Source organism: Silurus meridionalis, chromosome 3 (genome assembly GCF_014805685.1).
Source record: "Silurus meridionalis isolate SWU-2019-XX chromosome 3, ASM1480568v1, whole genome shotgun sequence".
In the NCBI taxonomy this organism is placed as follows: Eukaryota; Metazoa; Chordata; class Actinopteri; order Siluriformes; family Siluridae; genus Silurus; species Silurus meridionalis.
Genome location: NC_060886.1, coordinates 12867779 through 12888960, shown reverse-complemented (window position 1 = coordinate 12888960; position 21182 = coordinate 12867779). Strand labels below are relative to the sequence as shown.

The window sequence follows — 21182 nt, the reverse complement described above, 5'->3', positions numbered from 1 at the left end:
CCAATCTGCCTTAAGGTTCAATGTGTTTTGGATTTTGAGATTCATTTCTGTACACTACAATTGTATAGCTTGGTTATGCAAGATATCCAATCCTTTCTGACAGCTTAAGCAAGTCTGACCATTTTCCTTTCACCGCTCATCGAAGTGTTTACATATGCAGAAATGCTGCTCACCAAATGTTTTTCTTTTTTGCACCAAAACTTTAGAGCCTATTCAATTTCAAATTTCCAAATCAGCAGTTATTGAAATATTTAGACCAGACTGTCTGTTCGGTTATAGTTTCCAAAACCTCTCCAATACTTATTATTAAACAGAAATTATAGAAAGAAATGATCTTTACAGAAACCTAAACTGTTTTTTTTTTGTTTTTTTTCGTGACAAGTGCCTGACAGCAGTCTTAGTACAAATGCATTATAAAATGTTATGCTTTCTTTAAAGACCTCAAAATATCACTAGATCTGGTTCCAGGCAAATTGGCAGTATTTCATTTTATTTTATTTTGATTGAGTCATAAACTAACCCTGTCCTAGTAAATTAATAAAACATTTATCAGCAAAGCTGTGTGAATAGGGCTTAGCTGCTTTATAACACACCAAACCCCAAACTCTGAATCAAACCAATGACTTTGGTCTCCTCTACAAATTTTACTGCGTTTCTTATATTCATGTATTTAAATGTTATGTATTTTACTCTCTTGTAATAAATCTCCAGCTACTGTCATGATGATGTCTGATATGATGATCATAATACGTTTTCAAAGACATTTTATAGGAGCTTTATTTCAGAGTGAATAACAGTACTTAAGAAAGTCTGGACCCACCCTTTCCTACCACTCATCTCCACCTCAAGCAAAATGCTGTGATAGGCTGCTTCCCTACTGACCACTTAGCTTCAGCACACAGGACCGCTTACAAGAAGGGTGAGTGAGGAGGCCCTTTCAAAGACTAGCTAAAAAGAGTGGCACTGTGCTTCTTGCCTTTCCTCCTACACGAGGGGAAAAACATGAGACAAAACCTCTATTCATTAGAGAACAGGGTTAATTATGTTTGCAAAACCTACAGACATACAGTGTGCATGAGTACAAAACTGCTCCTTCAAAATAAACATCGGAACACTGGTTATTGCAACCATTATTATAAGTAGCAGTCATTATAGGATGATAAAAAAAAAGATCAAAATGTCACATTGGAGCTTCGAGTCTTTATGAAGCACATCTGCATTTCAGACAGCCAGAGAGGAGACAGCTCATCATTACATCAGTCATGCGTTTGTAAGGTAGACTATTTATCGCTATTATGGGAACGTATGAGGTCAAAATCGAGCAAATATTACACCCAATATTTCATCATAAACCTCACAAAATATGAAAATGCAAATAAAAGCTGGATATTTCTCAGTATGGCTATTGTTTTTTTTTTAATAAATGTTATACCACACTTCTTTCCCAGAAAGTCGTATAAAACGTCTTTTAATTGACTGATATCAGAAAGTTTTTAAATTAGTGGCTGCTTCGTGGTTGTCTCATTAACAAAGACATGAAATTAGGTCAAGTCAAGTCAAGTTTATTTCTATAGCGCTTTTCAAAACAGACATTGTCTCAAAGCAGCTTTATAGAATTTAAAGAGTTAATAAGGTGAATGGTGTGCATTAATCCCTGATGAGCAGCCATGGCGACTAGGGCAAGAAAAAACTCCCAATAAGTAAAATAAACTCCTATAAGATACCAACCTTATTTATACCAGTCAAGGGACATGTAAGTGGGAATGTTGTGTGAATAAATGTTACTACTGCATTCACAGGGAAGTGTGCGCTGAAGTGACAAACCTCTTTATAAACCAGGATCATGAATATTACATTTTCGATCAATTTCAGTTGCAATGTTTGCAATTCCTGATACACAAACAAAACTAGCTTATATACATAATATAAAGATGAAAAAACCTTTTCTATATATAAAGAACAAAACTATAACTACAGCTTTAGGCTGTTCAGACTTGACAGAAAAATCATGTTAGAACACCCTATCACTTACCAAGTGTATCCTTCAGGTTCTTTACAATCGAAGCTTTCTTAAGGCTATTCTTGCGCTCGACATAGTTGGACGGGACATAACCTGTGCGGTTGGACGCATTGCGGACTCTCCACCAGGTTTTAGAGTCATCCAGGAGCCACAGGCGCTCGTTTTTCCGGATGTCTAGTTCCTGGTCCTGCTGAGCGGTGTAGTCCCACTTGGCTATAACAATCACCTCCTCTGTCATCTTTCATCGAGTCCCACTGAAGCCACAGAAAGAAAGAAAGAAAGAGAACGACTATATCAGGAACATTATAACAACTGAAAACTGTGATATTTTGCACAGTCGTGATGTCCTTTTGACATATCCTTTGGTAAAGACAAGGTGTACTACCCACAAAAAAACGAAATGTTTTCAAAACATCTCTCACTCCCTATAACCTTTTCTCTCTCCGGCTGACTCTCTCTACCTTACCTGATGATACAGCCATGTTAAATAGAGCATATATAATCAAGTCTGTCTTTTGTCTGAATCATAGTAATGATTAAGGTCAGTTATGGTACACCACTCCATCTCAGAGCTATATCCTTTCTCTACCCATTTCATGCAAAAGTATTTATCTCAGTCCTTTGTGTATTTTTCTCCAGGTAAGCACATTATTACTCTTGTAGTCACCATTCAATCTTTCTTTTCTGTGTGTATAGCTTTGTATATTTCTAGGTTCACCATATAAATATAGAATAGGGTGACATGAGCTCCTCTCCTTACTCTTAGATGGGCAGACAAAGATTAATATAATGATAGTTTATAGGCTGAAACAAACAAACAAAAAAAACCCAGAAGTTTCTTTTTGCATCAAATATGCACAATAAAGATGCAAGAAAATGACTGAAATAATCAGAGAGATAGATAGGTAGGTAGATAAAGAGAGAGAGAGAGAGAGAGAGAGAGAGAGAGAGAGAGAGAGAGAGAGAGAGAGAAAGAGAGAGAACGAGAATGAGAACGAGAAAGTGAGAAAGATATTATGAGCAACAGTTACACAAAGGAAGGAGGACATTCGTGAGCATGTGTGCTTTAAATGAGAAAGATAATGTACATTTACAAAGACTTGGTTACTTAATCCATTCTGTTCATGGCATTAAATATAGATGCGTCTTCACACAGAGATATTAAAAATGACACATCCTGTCAAAGTATGAGCAGAGCTTTTCAAACCATATTTCTATTACTAAAGCCGAGCGCACCGAGCTGCAGCTGGTGTTTATAAATGAGTAAAATGGTTAATGAATCTGACATTTCTCAGATGGATTGCATGGGTTATAAGATGGCACTGTTGCATGGCTGAATATGCACTGAATAGTAATTGAGTGATTAAGTATTCATGGTATTGCAGGCAAGCACACTTAAAACCGTGCGCTCCTGTTGCGAGAGACCCTCAGGCATGGCCACTCAGTCAAAACAGCCATTAGGGAAGCAGTGAACATGTTTAAGTGTGTGTGTGTGTGTGTGTGTGTGTGTGTGTGCATGTGTGTTTGTATGTTCAAAGACAAGGGCTATCATACTGAAAGCATCTGTGCGCATCTTTCTATAAATGTGTGGACACGCGTAATCCCGGCTTTTACAAAAGAGCAGCGTACGTTGAAACGTGTGGCCTCATTTCAGATGACGCATATGGAAATTAAGATGCCATCTCATTTGATCACGTTTATTTGATCTACACACACAAAAAAAGACATGCCATACACACACACACACACACATACACACACACACACACACACACACTCATGACACACCCACAACCATGCATGCTTACTCATACATGCCCTCACCCAAATAAATAAATAATCAGTTTCTTTTTTTTTTTTTTTTAAAAGGGGAAACTGTATTTTGTAAAATAGCACCCTTTTTAAAAAAGCATTACAAACCCACACAGGAATTACAAAAGTGCTGTTATCCGTTTTTAATTATTTTTTTCTTTCACTTCACAATGGCCAATAGTGTGCTAAGACTGAGCCTGAGCTTTAATTTAGACCTGAAGTGTCATTCATTTTCTGCTGGTACACAGTGTGACAGAAATATGGACGAGGCTACACTTCAAGTGTCAATTTAAAAAAAAAGACAGAATTGAGGATGTATTAGCACTTAAGCACTTACTTGGTCATCAACTGAGGAAAAACTGAGCCTAACAAAACATTTATTCTTCACTGTATATGGAGATCTCACCAACCTGATATGTAGGTGCCATATTTGAGCGATATCAGTATTAAATCCTAGATCAGATATCAAAACAGGAAAACAATGATCTGACTTGCTTCTGTGAAAAACTCGAATATTGGATATTAAAATGAATAAATAACAAAATATATGTGAACTGTTACATTTTTATTATTACTTCCCAATTTGTTCACCCACCCACACCTAGCCACATGTCAGCTCTCTTTCATTAACCAACTACATCTTTTCAAACTGCTTCAACTGTTTTAGTCACAGTGCAGCATAATACAGTACAGTAAAAGGTCACAGATGCCCAGGTTACATGAGATACATGAGATAACTGCAGATGGTACATCTATACAATGAAGATGCCATTGGAATAAAAACAGTTTTGCATTCAAATCGCCATTAATAAAAAGTTAAGAAATTCAACTGAATAGAATGAGGTGAAAAATATAATTACTTTCCTGGTTATTTGCTTTTTTTGACCATTATAGTACACAGCTATAAAAGGGAATTATTTATAATCATACTATCCAGTATCAAATGATGCTTTCCCTTTTAGTTGTGGTTCCTCTCAGGGTTTCTCCCTCATATAATCTCAGAATTAAAAAGAGCATATTTCAAATCTGAGTTCCTTCAGGAAAGTTTAGTCTTTAGTCATTTTAGCACATTTTATTATTATTATTATTATTATTATTATTATTATTAATAAACTTGAAAACATACATAACAATGCCAGGGGTATAAAAAGAAACTAGAGTTAGTGCAGTGTCACTGTGGCTACTCACTCCCTTCTGGAAATATTGTATATGGATTCTTTAGTGTTTGCTTCAAGAATTTCTCTTAAAATATCATATTGAGGGAGAGAATGAATGAAGGGTGGAAGGAATGAAGACATTTGTTAAAGTATGCTGAAATAAGTAGAACAGTTAAGTAGATCATATCTTCACAAATGTAAAATAGTGAATACATTTTTTTTTCATCTATTTGGTTTTATTTAATTAATTTTAATTTGTGTAATATATACTTTTTATTTTATATAGTATTTAACCAAGCAGGTATTTTATTAATACAGTTAAAAAAAAACCTTGATGTTCCCAAATGTAAATAATAATAAACTGCGTTAATAAAAACAGGGAAGCAATTTTATGTTTTGCATTTCTTCCTGTACTGAAATTGTACCAAAAAAAACGAGGTATGAATTTTGTTTATTGTTACAGCCCTATTGGCTAGTATTGGTGTAATCAACAAAGAAGAGAGCATTTGCCATCCCAATGGCTATAGCATTGGGATTTCAGCAGATGCTCTCCTGATGATGTGGTGTACGCTTTTCTGTTGTAAGAAACCGATGCCCTCTTGGTACAGTCAACACCATTTCTAACGGTATCACATTTCCTTTTGAAATGCACGGTGCACCTAATAATATATCTGTAAATCCAATACTCACAAATCTACAGTTCCATTCCTGCTCCTACTCTCCCAGAAAAAAAAAAAAAGAAAACGCTACTTGGCCTTTACTTCAAAGGCAGCCGCAATAGAAAAAGCTTCTTTTTCCTTCCAAGATAGCTGCTACAGTTTGTGGCTAGGGGTTATTGTACTGGATTTGGCACATGGACAGGGTACAACAACCAAGAATACAACTTTCGACATGTTTTAAAATCGAATGCGTGGGAGAACTTTAGCTTCTGTGAATGCTAGGACACTGAGAGCATAAACACTGGTGAACTGAAAACATGATCCAGAACACAGCAAAGTTTTCCTGAAGCATTTTAAGGCTGATTCAGTCCAAACTAAAGAAATCACTGCTCCAACTGAGATGCTAACATGGCAGAGATTTTACATGTTAGGCTGCGCGCTACACAGAGAGCATTATATTTATTATTTAAACGTTTTTCATTACAGAATTATATTTATTTATTTATATATTCAGATGTATTTCATTTAGCACTTTTTCATTATCCAGTACTGTTTTTTTTTATGTTTGTTTTTTTATCCAGTACCCATTTTAAAAACTATAGATTCATTAATCGATTATCAGCAAGTATGATCCAACCTAGCTATCGGTATCGGTAAAATGGGTCAACCTCTAATCAACATACATCCTGTGCTAGTTATTAGCTGTAGCCTTTACCCTCGGTAGATCCCTGTGTTATCTCTCTGTCTTTAAAAGGGGGTTTATTTCCCTGGCCTTCTTACTCCTTCACAGCATTACTTAGGTCTCCATGGAAATGGCAGGATGATCGATGGCCATCGAGCAACTAATCAAGGGGAGGGGAGACATGCCCACTCAAATATGTACGCCTGCTTAATAATGAGGATCATTAAGAAGAGCGATGCCTCAGCCACTGAGAAGGACATCAATCCCGACAGCTGAAAATTCATCCAAAACCACTTGGTAGCGATCAATCACCCTCGGCTTAGTGTCACCTTAAAAGCATATAAAAACGTGCACGTTCGGTTAGTAGCTGTATCTAGATTGATACCATATTTCAGATAAAAAATCTTAAAGAAGAGAACATGAAATAGACCACATATGGCACAGTAGAAAAGTTACACACAAGATGCAACAGTGCTGTTTAAAAGAGCTGCTTTAACTGTCTTTTGTCAAGGAAATGGAAAAGCCATAATCTGACCTTGAGGAGATTTGGTCTCTCGGGTACAAAACATTTCCCATAACCCAGCAGCACTTAACAGTCCCATATTCTGTCTTGCACTCTGGAGGATTAAAGCATTTAATACAGATAATACATCCGTGAGGCTTGAGTTCGGCTATCTCAACACCCGCGTTTCAACCAGGCCCTCTGTGTCACACTCCTTTTTCAGTTTCAAATGCTTTGAACTCATACGTCTGTCAACTAACACATAAATATGCTAATACAATAAATTTACATTAGTCATGTAAACCAAACAAACCAATAAAAAAGTTGAGGTCAAGGAAAAATTGCTTGAAACTAAACTAAAGTGCCGCAGATCTGGCATGAACCCTCAAAGAGGATTGAAATCGGTCCCCTTTTGGCTGCATCAGCGCTTCACACCCACTTGAGTTATCAAGCTTTGTGCACAAAGCCCTTTACAAAAAGAGGACACAAAAGACAAAATGAAAAAGGAAAAAACTGGCAGATCCCTTGTGTTTGCCTTCTGGGTCAAACTGAATTGGGAAAGGACCCTGACCTCTCCTTTTATTTTCATTATTTTGTACCCGGTCTTCAATTCCATTATGCTAAGAAAACCAGCACATTCATCGCCATTCAGAAACACGTTTAACCGAACCATTTCTTCGTCAACATTCCTGAACTGGGCTAAAAGAGAAGAAAAGCACAATTTGGCTCAGTGTGAGCAGGTTAAGGTTTAAGGTCAATACACTGAACACTGTCCTGTATGTTCTATAAGCTCACACTCACAGAATGTCTTCGTTTGTGTTTATTAAATAAATGTATTTTTTCTAAGACAAAGAAAAGGAGGAAAGAGTGACACACTACTGCAAATTTACAATGCATAAAATCTATGCTGACCGTCACATGGGCATTATACGACTGGAAAAAAAAAGCAACACAAAAAATAAGATGAATAACTGAATAAATTCTCTGGTAATTGGATGCTGATAAAAAGCTCTGACAGCGAGTCAGTGGCAGTGTTTCTTAAGTAGTTATGATGCAGCTGTTCAAACACACCCTGAAAACAAATGCAAAGTTACCTTAGTTGCCTCTTCAGTTTACAAATAAACTGACTGAAGCATTTATAGGTGATTTATGAATGTAATTTGAGATTGTCATCGAATATTTGGCAGATGTCCTGATCCACAGTGACTTACAATTATCTGAGCAGTTGAGGGTTAACAGTGCAGAAGTGGGAGCTTGGTGGTGCTGGGATTTAAACTTGCGGTCTTCAGAACCAGAATCCAATATCATAAACACTGAGTTACTGTACTGGACTCGTACAGTTGGTCTGACTGTAACAGGTTAATAATAACTTGCTATTGTTTTTATAAATTTTTGCTGGTAGATTAACATGTTTGGGAGCGGTTTTCATATGTTCCCAGAGACAAATGGAGATACTGGTGAAAAAAACAGCTGTTCATGAACAGCTGATCATTGCTACAACAGAACTGAAACCAGGAACAGCCTTCTAAATTCCATGCCACTAAATCAGAATACACACAAATGTGTGAAGTGCCTGGTATTCATGAAACAATTAATGAAACAATTTTTTGGCTGTGATGCGACATGAAGATTTTGGGAGTGTTTGAGCGTGTGTGTGTGTGTGTGTGTGTGTGTGTGTGTGTGTGTGTGTGTGTGTGTGTGTGTGTGTGTGTGTGTGTGTGTGTGTGTGTGTGTGTGTGTGTGTGTGTGTGTTTGTGTAAAGACTGTGATATCACTCCAGTATAGAATAACCATCCGGTCTGTCATGTGTTATTGATTGCACAATGACTAACAAGTTGCTGTTTGAATGGCACACAAATGAGAAGAGGTCACAGTGTTATTAGTCACTATTTCTAAATGTCATTATGACTAAATGATTCAATGACATTTTACATCGTGATGTGAAGTATTTAACCCAAAAAACCTTTTTGGTTAGCATAATAACGTAATAATGGTGTGTCCTCAAATCACGAAAGCATGCCCAGTCCTAAAAAGACCTGGAAGTCAATTCATAATTTAGTACAAAAGAAACAATCCTGTTGACCATAAAACTAAATAAATAAAAAAAGAAATAAAATAAAATAAATGTGTGTGTGTATATATATATATATATATATATATATATATATATATATATATATATATATATAACTAAGCAACCAGTTGAGCTGCATTGTACAACACCGCATTCACCGCTTGATTCTGTGCACAAAATGATGCTCAGTCAGTCAACATGCTGCAGGTTTGCCTGCTTTCTATTGTGCCTTTTAGTCACATTTAACCACATCTCTTTCTTTTTAAACATCAATATTTTTTGCGTTACTCTTTTATGAGTTTCCTAGCCACTCGTCTAATGAATGTGTTATTGTTGTACCAAACAAAATCTCTATTGTCAGCATGAGTTTTAATGCTGTGACGATCGTCTTTGGGATCTCGGCCTCGGAAATAAACAAACTGAAATTCTTTCGGTCAAGAGCCTTTTATGATTTTTTGTTTTAGACAAGAAAACAATGCGATGGTCAACAATATACAGTATTCAATAATATAGAAGTTAAATATATAAGTTAAAAAATTTATTATATAAAATTAAAAGAAATATTTTGCATTTTGCAAGATTTGGCATTTTATTCCTCTTTTTTTTTTTTTTTTATTTTTTTTTTTTATGAAAACCAATGCATTAGCTATTAACAACATATATGACCATTTCAATATCCTATTACTGAAACCCTGAGTATCAGTTACTACTACATTTTTTTATTTTTATTTTATTTTTTTTTTTTACTCAAACACTTCAGTGTTAAACTCTTCTCTTTCTATGCTTCAGCTCGAATCTATACACAGTATAAATGTGTGTGTGTGTGTGTGTGTGTGTGTGTGTGTGTGTGTGTGTGTGTGTGTGTGTCCGTAAATGAAAATGTCATGAACAAAACGAGTCAATCAGGGCTGACAATCACAGTCAGTCAAATGCAAGAACAAGGCAGGATCATTGTGCCACTCTGACTACATCCACCACCTTTACTATATATCCTCAGTCCATGTCAGAGGTCTGACAGCTCTCACACTCATACTGCAGGCCAAACTCCTGATCCCTGTTCTAGCCCTCGGCATTCTCCTACATTCACCCTTAACATTTCTTCACCCACCTTCTAGCACTCCGACTATTGTTTGCATTGTTGCTATGGCAGTGCATGAGGGCAAGCAAAAGGGTCAGGACATTCAAGCTGACCTTTACAATTAATTTACTATCATACCACATACAGGCTAAGTGAAAGTACTATGAATAACTTGTATGACTTAAAAAGAAATACTACTACTAATAATAATATACTGTTGTATCATTTTTATGGCATTTCTATCATCCTTTTGAATATATAGTGGATGATATACACTATATTGGGATGCCTGATTGTTCCATCCATATATGGTTCCCTCACAATTTCTAAATCACAAAGTTTACCGCACACAACTGTATAGGACGTCTGTGGATGTGTTATCATAACATTTTCCTGTCACTTAAACTAGGAGACCTAAAGGTGTTCCAGCATGACAATGCACCTGCTCCAGCTTCACAAAGATATGGTTTACATAAGTTAGCATAAAAGATATTGAGTGAGCTGCTACAGAGCTCCAACCATGTTGAACACCTTTAGGAAAAATTATAATGCTGATGCTGACTATAATAATGTCCTTGTTCTGAATGGGCACATATCTAAACAAGCACAATCTAAATCTAGTGAAACACCTTTCCAGAAGAATGGAGGTAATAAAAAAAGCAAATGGAGACCAAATGTAGAATAAGATGTTCAAACATCTATTCACAAATCATTTGTCCATATAGTATATAGTAGTAATATTATAACAGGGGAAGTCCCAGTTTTAAGTGGAACTGAGGTGTTAAACGGAGGCCTGCTTGTACAAAAGTCAAAGCATCTATAGAAACAAACAAAAGCTGATTTAATTTCCTTTAAATAAATATTTCTGGCAATGTTGTGATTAGGCCTCTAAAAGAGAGAGCAATCTCATACCACAGTCTAATAATTATGATCTTCTGATGCATATTATATATACATGGTGAAACAATGAATACAATGCAAAATAAATACTTTAATACAAGTAAAATCTTTTAACAAAAATGAACATTTTCTTAATATTTATTTATTTACATAATTAATTATTAATTTTACTATTCATTCTTTTAATGCTGTAGCCATGAGAATGCCTACCTTTGAACTTAAAGAAGGCATTTTCAATGCTACAGCATACAGCAACTCCAGAAAGCCGAAAAGATTCTGAACAACAAGCATTGATGGGTGAAAGTGAACAATTTATTCTCTGATTTAATTAAATGTCGACATTCTAAAGATGATGATCTTCCTTTTTTTTTGTTATAGATTACTCTGAATGTTAATGATTTAAATCTAATTTAAAAATCCCTAAACACTGATCCTGTATAAAGAGCTCAGTTTGTGCTGCCTTGGAAGGAAAGATTCGGGTAACTGATAAGGTAATGACTGAGCAGCAGAAACGATGGTCCCTCGGTTTCTGTAGAAGAAGCCACTCAGTCAGGAAAATGGGTAATTATTACACGCTTCAAATAATAACAACAGTAATAATAATAATTTGGATATGCAAATTGTAACCAGAAACGTTTTCCCATTCAATGCAGTGACCCAACGGACAAAATAGATTGTTCATTGTCAAATATGCAAATGTGTCTGGCATATGCTTTCTGTATAACGTTAAAATACAAATGCACTTAAGAGTTATAAATGGACAGTGTTGGTAACCTTAATAAACAAATGAAAAAATAATTATCCACTGAATTATAAGTAATATTTTATAAATGTTAAAATAGCAAAATAAGTTTGCACCTTAAATGGTTAAATCATTTCGCATCATGACTGCTCCTAGAGAACATAAAGTAGTGTCTGGCATCCACCCAAATTCCACTCCCAGCGGAGAGACAAAATACGACTTTATGTGGACATGGAGCATGACAAATTGCAGAAGAGTGATTTTTGTAATCGAGAAGTGAGCCAGGGGTTTCAATAAGCAAGCACATCTCCAGTCAGGACTGAGGTTTATCTGATCTACTTCCATGATGAATTCCGCCCACTGCATTTGAGCAATGATGCTGACAGACTTAATTATTTCACAGCATGCACCAGAAATTCATTATGAGATAAATGAGAACATAAAAAAATATTGAATCACAATTAACATAAGAATGAACAGATCATTTATACCTAACACACTGTTATGCATGTTGAAAGACCAACTCTCCCATACAGCTTACTCATGCTTAACTAGCTAGATTGGGACCTCAGCTGACCTGCCAATCAAATCTGCTATATTTCCATTCTTTCTTATTTAATTTACTTAAAGCACATTTGTGTTTTCAGTAATCATTTGTACTTCCTGTGTGGCCTCTTTCTAAACCGCCTTGCTGTTTTTTATCACAAGTTCAGTTTATTGAGGTATTTTTTTCAGCTTAGGCTGTGAGAAAATAGATTCTCTCTTGCATGTGATTAAGTCAAATTTAAAGCATGTCCTTGCGAAGCATTAACAGAGCCAAGACCACACAGCAGCAGAACCTTAGCACCTAAGCATTTCCAGGGAAGAACTCAGTCCAATGAAACATTGCAGAATGCAAGAGACAAGCTGATGTCTTACAGAATCATCTCCCCAGACACAGTGTAGCTAATTGCCTCACAGAAAGACCTGCAGAGGGGAAAGGAAACACCTGAAGGCTCAAATGGCTGCTATGGGCCTGAAGAAGAGTTCTTCAGACTTCCTCCATATAACACATGTAAGAGAGACATTCATAAGTCTACACACATTCACAAAAAAAAAAAAACACAAAGAAAAACAATGCCAGTGCATATGAATAAAACATTCCATCATACAGTAAACAGGTTTTAACAGGAAAAGGCAACTAAATAGGACTAGTGGCAACAGGTTCTGTTTCATTCCTACGTGTTTACGCAGAGGAGATATTATCCAAACAGGTGGTGGTGATGAAACAATTCAAACACAGAACAGAATTGAAAGGAAGAGCGAAAAAGAGAAGCGCAACGTCTTCGCATTCCTCACACTGCTACATTTAGTGCTTGATGGATAAGCAGTTTCATGATCAGGCGTGGCCTGTTTCGATGTTTCTTTGCAAAGTTGAGAAAATTGTCTCACTGTCTACAGATTTATGAATGACAGTGCATACTGTTCATATAGAGCACTATATAAAGCACTTTTGTACTTTGCTCTGGATAAGGGCGTCTGCTAAATGCCACAAATGTAAATGTAAATGTAAATGTAGAGCAAGCAAAGTGCTTCTAAGGCTGAAGGAGGAGAACTAAGAGCAGATGTTTTACCTCGTACAGCCTCAAAAGTACATCTGAATGCATCACAAAAACTTTGCTTCTCTAGTAACTTTTGTTTTATGCTCTATTTTTAATAATAGCAATATTTATTGTTAATAATAATCTTTTTGATAATACCATTTATTAATAGGTACATCAATAACACCAAGGACCCACCATCATCTCTGACCTGGTTCCATAAACACTAACATTACAGTTACGTAAACAGTAATGTAAACACTGTTCATTTCATGTGTTACATTAACACAATCAACAAGGAGTACCCTACACCTTGGACATATTCAGGAAAGAATTATAATTGCACTGCCTCTCTTAAATTATTATTTGCACTGCCCCACTTTACATACCCTCCACAAACTGTATAGTTCATGTCTTTATCTTTATTTATTATTTTAATTTCATAGTTTTTATAGTTTTTCATATTTTTCAAGATTATTCTGAATCTTACCTCGTTCACTATCCTCCTTAAAGTACACTACATTTACTTCCTGGGTCCTTTTTTATATTATAGATAATATACAATATTTGGACAAAAATACCAGGGGCGCTTCAATTTTCCAACCGTATATGGTTCTTCCACAAGCTTTAAGCACAAAGTTGGAGGCTCATAATTGCATAGGATGCCTCTGGATGTGGTAGCATAATATTTTCCCTTCACTTAACTAGCAGACCCAAACCTTTCCAAGCATGTCAATACTGCACAAAGCCAGATATATGAAGATATGCTTGACATGGGTTGGCGCAAAAGATCTTGAGTGACCTGCTACAAAGCTCTGACCTTAACCATGTTAAACAACTTAAGGATGAATTGGAATGCTGACGCTGACTTTACAAAAAAAGTCTTGTGGCTGAATGAGCACAAATCTTCAAAATCTAGTGGAACCCAGAATAATGGAGGTAAGTAGAAGAGCAAATGAGGACTAAATAAAGAATGGGATGTTTAAACATCCGTTAACAAACATATATATTGTATATGTTACATAATAATTGAATTGGAAAGCGGAGTTCTGCCAAGGAATAAATGAATTACATACACAAATGATATAAATTAACTCCCTGTGTAAATGCTGAACCAATGAAAGCCATTGCTTACACAACAATGTCTAGTTTTTATGATACCAAGAAAAACTCCTTTAACATACATAAAATAGATTTAAAAAACATCTAATGTCCATGTAAATGCAAATAGACTGCAAAGGCGAGGTTGTAAAACTCAAACAGTTCATTTAGAACCTATAATCGAAGCAAATGAAACATTTTGCACCTAGCTACTAAGATTAAAGACATTTCTCTTCAGCACAAAACTGTCTCACATCGCGTTCACTCGTGGGATATAAGAAGAATGCGCCACATTAGTGTCTCCCATCCCTGCTTTGGTAAATGTCATTCTACATCCAACAATACAAAACCAACATACATTATGTATTTTACACAAAATATTCTACAATAACAACTGGAGAAAGAGTACAGGGGATAAAAAGAGTCATTTCTATTTAATTTGAGCATCGAATAACATGTGAACGCAGATCAACTGTATTCATTCAGAATGGTGCATTTCCCAAGGCATTATATCTGAAGCAATGCACACTGCTGTGCACAATCCGTGGACAAATAAATTCTGGCACAAGACATCCACCATAATCCCCTGAAGCAAGAGATGTATATTTGTTCATTTTCTCACCACTGAAACACCACTCTCCCATGACGGAAACATGGGGAGAAATGTTGATCTGCTTATTCCAATTTGAGGGGAGGAAATGTTCCAATAGTCCATATGGATGTCTGCATGTTCCTCTCGTTTATGATTTAGACAGTAAATCCCAGTTGGAGCTTGCCGAGCATAACCCAAAGCAGTCAACAGACATGTGCATAATTTCTTTAATAAGCTGACCGGGCCTCTGTGGATCTGCAGAGAAACATGACAAAAGCTATTTATTCTCATATGCAGAAACAGCAGAATGTCAACATACACCACAGAATTCATATCTGTGACAGGATGCAGATGGATCGTATCCTATATGTGAGAGACAAGTTGAACAGTGAATAAACGCCCAGCACTTGATCAGCTGTCTCACACTGAGTTTGCCCTTCACCTTGCGTTTGTTCCATCGAGCTCATTCTGCTTAGCATGCTGAATAATTCCCTTTGAACATCCTCTGTCAACATGCACACCTATAGCACAGAAAGGATCAACGATCAGGGCACAACAGGACCACTGGAATTTCAACCTAAAACTAATAAAGTATGTGACACTTTGTCCAAAAGTATACAGACACATGATCATCACATGATGTCCCATTTGTGGGCCTTGGACAAATTGTGGCCACGATTTTCCTTTACTAAATCTAAGAGCTTCAACCCTGGTTCATGCCTGACAAGACCCCTGTGCACAAAGTGATCTCCATGAATATATGATGTTGGTTGAAAAGAATCTGCCTGCACAGAACCTTAACCTCAACCCAAATAAACACTTCTGGGATGAATTAATACACTGACTGCATGCCAAGCTTCCTCACCAGACATCCCCTCCTGGTATCACTAATGCTCTTGTGGTTGTATGAACAAATCTCCACAGCCGTTCTCCAAAAATTCCCAGAAGAGTGAAGGTTATTACAATTCAAAGAGGCACCAAAAATCTGGAATAGGATGTCTAACATTTGCATATGTGGTAACTGGTCAGGAACCTATGTACATTTGGTCATACGGTATAATTTAATAGTGATATTATATATGTTGTATATACTAACTGTTATTTCAATGTGTCTGTCCAACTAACTGATTATGTACAATTTTTAAAGGGGATAAATGTTAAAGTTACATAACACTGGTGGCTTGAAAACTGAAATCGTTATCTTTCAATCAGTAAAGCAGAGCAACTGAGGCACCAATTGTTCCCTATTAATTAACCAGCTTTCCTATACAGGTCATTTATTTTGTCATTTTTTAAAAATACTGCTCAGACAATATATTCTATCACTGCATAACAGTAATTAGTTACTGCCCTACAATAAACCAGGGATTAGTGGGCAGGCATCAAAAGCAGATCGTGTTCTTACCTCCTACCGTGTTCCGTCTGGCAGCGTGTCCAAACACAGAGAATGCACCAAGAGTTAATGCACTGTAGTTCTGCTGAAGCAGCAGAAACACTCATCCCATCTCATCCCATCTATACACTTCATCTAGATATTAGCTATTTATATATGCCCTCTTACACTTTCTCATTCTTTTATCCCCAGCCAACCACACACACACACACACACACACACACACACACACACACACACACACACACACACACAACGATCAGCATGCAATTTCCACTGATAAATCCAGGAGTCCATCCCCTAGTTTTCTGGCCTTCGTTCACAATCTTGTTTTCTATATCTATCTTTCTGCATACGATGTCATTATTAAGCAATAACAGCACATTGAGTGCTGGAAGGTAGGATATGTGGAATTTATAAGAACTAAAAAGGACACCTTTGGGTCTTTTATTGCACCAACCTAATTTGTTTGCACTATTCTACTTTACTCACTTCCTACTTGAAACTGATTTGACTTGAACTTACAAGTAAACTGGCAGTTAAGCATTGAGAACTTTTCCCAAACAGCTCTACTCAAAGACTAGGAAGTGTTTGTCCCTTAATCCCACACCTCAGCTTCCCAATGTCTCTGCTTCATTAAGCAGCTGTCCATTCCTCTTACCCACTGCCTAATAAGCCTGCACTGCAAAGAGAACTTGATACGTGACTGCTCACAAGACTGCTCTAGCCAATAATGGGGAAGGATGTAAGTGTATTAGTCAGACCCCAAGTGCAATAATTACTGGTGCACTCAGATGAGCCCTGAGTGAGTGAATGTGGCATTGAATATGTTTAAAGAACCTGATGTAGACTTCAAGGCATACAATAATTTCATTTAGAAGCAAACTAAAATTGCAAAATAGTTAAGTAAATCTATATAGGCAAAAGTGTACCTAAATGTGCTTTATTTATATCACACTCCAGACTCCGTCCCACTTTATTTTTTTTAGCCATAAGAGCATTAGAAAAGTCAAGCCCTGATGGCAGGTGAGGAGGCAGAATGTGCACTTCATGTTCTAGTCCATCCCAAAGTATTCAGTGGGGTTGAGGTTAGGGCTCTTGGCAAATCATGTTTTCACTTGCTGGAACATGTCTGGGTCCCTCAGTACTAGTGAAGTATATCATACCATATATGGCTCTCTGTTTCCAACTTTGTGGCAACATGTTGGGGATATTCAGGTGCCCACATACTTTTGTATATATAGTGTATATTCTAGTATAAAACCATCTAAGGTTAAGTTCTACAACGTTGCTTAAACCACATAAAGTCTATGTTGTTAGGTAACCAAATAAGTTCAAAAAGATTATATTGGAAGATGAACAGGAAAGGCAAAGGGAGTGAAAGCAGACAACTCAGTCTGAAACAATATGTGCATAAGCTGCCAAATCCACATGGAATTTGACTTTTGACCAAATGGACAAACACGTGCCGGTGCAGGAAATGGAGAGGTCAGAGAGCGTATCACTTCCTGTGCAAATAATGGCTATATTACAGTCATCAGGGATTCGAAGATGTGAGAGTGAGGCTGAGAGGGTGAGAGTAAAAAGATGGAGGATCAGGGCAAAGCAGTAATCATAGTGCCTAACGGCTAAGTCAGTAACTGCTATTAACTTTAATCAAGTCTTATTGCCACTGAAGGTATACAATGGAGCAAAAAGAAAACCTAGACGAGTGTACAAATTTTTATATCTGGCTGTGGAGCACTGGCTCACTTAGCAGAAACAGACGGGGTCTGGCAATATCCCAAGTTTTTGATCTCAGCACAGCAGGTTCAGGTCGGCTCATTCAAACAGACGAAATGTAAGAGCTCTCGCCACTCCATCAGCCCTTCTGGTTCTCAGCATTTTAACCACTCCCAAATAGAGCTGTAACGATTCCTTGAGTAACTCAAGCAATTCGATTACAAAAATTCATCGAGGCAATGCTTCGATGAATCTATTTAACTAAACAAGGAGCACTGTGCTTCATACAGACCAAAAAGTCCCTCCACAGTGGCCGTGTAGAGCAGGTATTGGAGCACATTTTAAAGCTGCAGATAAATACACAAATTTAGTGCGTGGGAAATATAAGAATAAGAATTTAAGAAAAGAAAACATCACAATACTGTGTGAGATAATTATTCACTGTGTGAATAATCGTTAAAACACTCGATTACTAAAATAATATTCATGCCATGTCTAGCCCCTATTCTATAATTACCATCTGAGGTGATGTTTGCTTTCACAGCTTTGGGAATAGTATTAGTATTTATTTGTCTATTGAAATGTGCCACAGAAAAGATATGATGCTTAAAAAACATTACTGCATAACTTCTTATACAGCCAAATTAAAGCACTAAGCAAGCAAATAATTAAAGCTGTGAACGCTGTCTTAATAAACACGAGGCAAACCTGCTAAAACACCCTGAGTGCAAGACCATGGCATCAGTCCAGCGTATGCTGGCAGCCTCATCAGCATATGCTGTCCTTCACATGCTAATGGAGAAGAAAAGAGTGTACTCTGGTGTAATAACATCTGATCAATATGAAAACCTTGTCACGCAATGCTTTTGTTAGGCTGGCAGCAGGGTGTCTATGGTTTCCTTATAGCAGGACACTTCCTCACCACCCCATGTATTGTATCTAAAAATAAAATCAATGGATGGAAGAATTTACACTAGATATAGTAAACATGCCACAGTAAATGTTCTATTTGGAACAGACAAACTCAAAGCCTTCTAAAACACAGCTATAACTGTTGTATATTGATATCTGCGGAATTTATTGAAACAAATCTAATTTATCTCCCTCTGTCTCTTCAGTTGTTTTTTTTATTATCAGTCTGTGATATTGGCTATTCCGATGACTGCAGATATAAATGTCTATGGCAGAAAATAACAGACTTATCTTTTTCTTCTTCTTCTTCTTTTGGCTGCTCCCGTTAGGGATCACCACAGCGGCTCATGTCTTTTGCCATTTTCAAACCAACTACCTGCATGTCTTCCCTCACCATATCTATAAGCCTCCTCCTTGATCTTCCTCTTTTCCACCCTCCTGGTGGCTCCATCCTCAGCATTCTCCTACCGATAAACCCCATGTCCCTCCTCTGCACATGTCCAAACCATCTTAATCGTGCCTCCCTCATCTTGTCTCCAAAACGTCCTACATGCGCTGTCCCTCTAATAAACTAATTTCCAATCCTGTCCATCCTCGTCACTCCCAACGAAAACCTCAGCATCTTCATCTCTGCTACCTCCAGCTCCATCTCCTGTCTTTTACTCAATGCCACTGTCTCTAAACCATACAACATCGCAGGTCTCACCACAGTCTCATAAACTTTCCCTTTTACTCTTGCAGAAACTCTTCTATCACAAATCACTCCTGCCACTCTTCTCCACCCACTCCACCCTGCCTGCACTCTTTTCTTCACTTCTCTAACACACTCTCCATTACTTTGCACTGTTGACCCCAGGTACCTAAACTCCTCCACCTTCTCCACCTGCAGCCGCACCACTCCACTGCCCTCCCTCTCATTCACACACCTGTACTCTGTCTTACTCCTACTGACTTTCATTCCCCTTCTCTCCAGCGCGTACCGCCACCTCTCCAGGCTCTTCTCAACCTACAGACTTATAAACAATGCAAAAAGACATACCACTTGTGAATAAGTAAGCACAGCTTTTAAACAAGCATCTAATGCAACCTCGCCAAAAAAAAAAAAAAAAAAAAAAGCATTACTTTTCTCTGGTTCTGTGTGCTCATGGCTAATTCAAATCCCAGCAATACCACAAGAATTGTATTTTATTTTGCTAATAACTTTCCCTCACTAATGAACTGTACTTATACACAGAAAATACTGACTTATTGCTTCTCAGCACCTCAGCGTATGTTTAGTGCTTGTTCTATGCTGCATTACACTATAATTTAACAAAATAATATAATAAAGTGCAACTTATTTGCAGATGAATCCCAATTTAATCTCTTCTTGTTTTTCTCTGCAATAATGCATGAAATTTTAAAGGGATAATTTTACCACAGAAAAAAAAAGTAATATATGCTGTTTTAATTGGGCAAAATATCATTTGGGGTTATGGAAAGAGTTACAGTATATATATATATATATATATATATATATATATATATATATATATATATATATATATATATATATATATATAAATCCAAAGCACCAGCAAAACTTTCCTAAGCTTTTAAATGGTTCTCAGTCTGGTTCAGGCTACACAATCATGGGGAAGACTGCTGACTTGACAGTTGTCCAGAAGACGATCATTGACACCCTGCACATGGAGGGTAAGACACAAAAGGTTATTGCTAAAGAAGCTCGCTGTTCATAGAGTGCTGTATTTAAGCACATTAATGGAAAGTTAAATGGAAGGAAAAAATGTGGTAGTAAAAGGTGTACTGAAGCTCATTCAAGAATTTGAGGGAGATTTACAAAGAGTGGGCTACAGCTGAAGTCATTACTTTAAAAGCCACCACGCATAGACGTATTCAGAAAATGTGCTACAACTGTCACATTCCTTGTGCAAAGCCACTCCTGAACCAGAGACAACATCAAAGGTGTTTTACCTGGGATAAGGACAAAAAAGACGGGCCAAAGTCCTCTTTTCAGATGTAGGTAAATTTCGCATTTCATATGGAAATCAAGGTCCCAGAGTCTGGAGGCACAGAATCCAAGTTGCTTGTTTTGCACCGGTTTTGTACAGTCAGTGGTGGTTTGGGGAGCCATGCTATCGGATAGTGTTGGTCCACTGTGTTTACCAGGTCCAAGGTCAGCGCAGCCATTAACCATCAAGTTTTATAGCACTTAATGTTTCCCTCTGCTGACCAGCTTTATGGAGATGCTGATTT

General features: G+C 37.1%; 1 protein-coding gene across 2 annotated transcripts in view; it reads right to left on the bottom strand.

The window, feature by feature from the left end:
• The window catches only part of nck2a (NCK adaptor protein 2a), a 42220-nt gene that overhangs the window by 5359 nt on the left and 15679 nt on the right, over positions 1 to 21182 (bottom strand). The window contains exons 1-2 of one of the 2 annotated variants that reach the window (XM_046845559.1): positions 14930 to 15136; positions 2033 to 2274 (exon numbers count right to left, since the gene is read on the bottom strand). In XM_046845559.1, coding sequence (XP_046701515.1) covers positions 2033 to 2258 — 226 coding nt within the window. In that variant the 5' untranslated portion in view covers positions 2259 to 2274; positions 14930 to 15136. Of the gene's footprint in view, positions 1 to 2032; positions 2275 to 14929; positions 15137 to 21182 lie in introns of those variants that run through there. The other variant, XM_046845558.1, reaches the window with a different exon arrangement.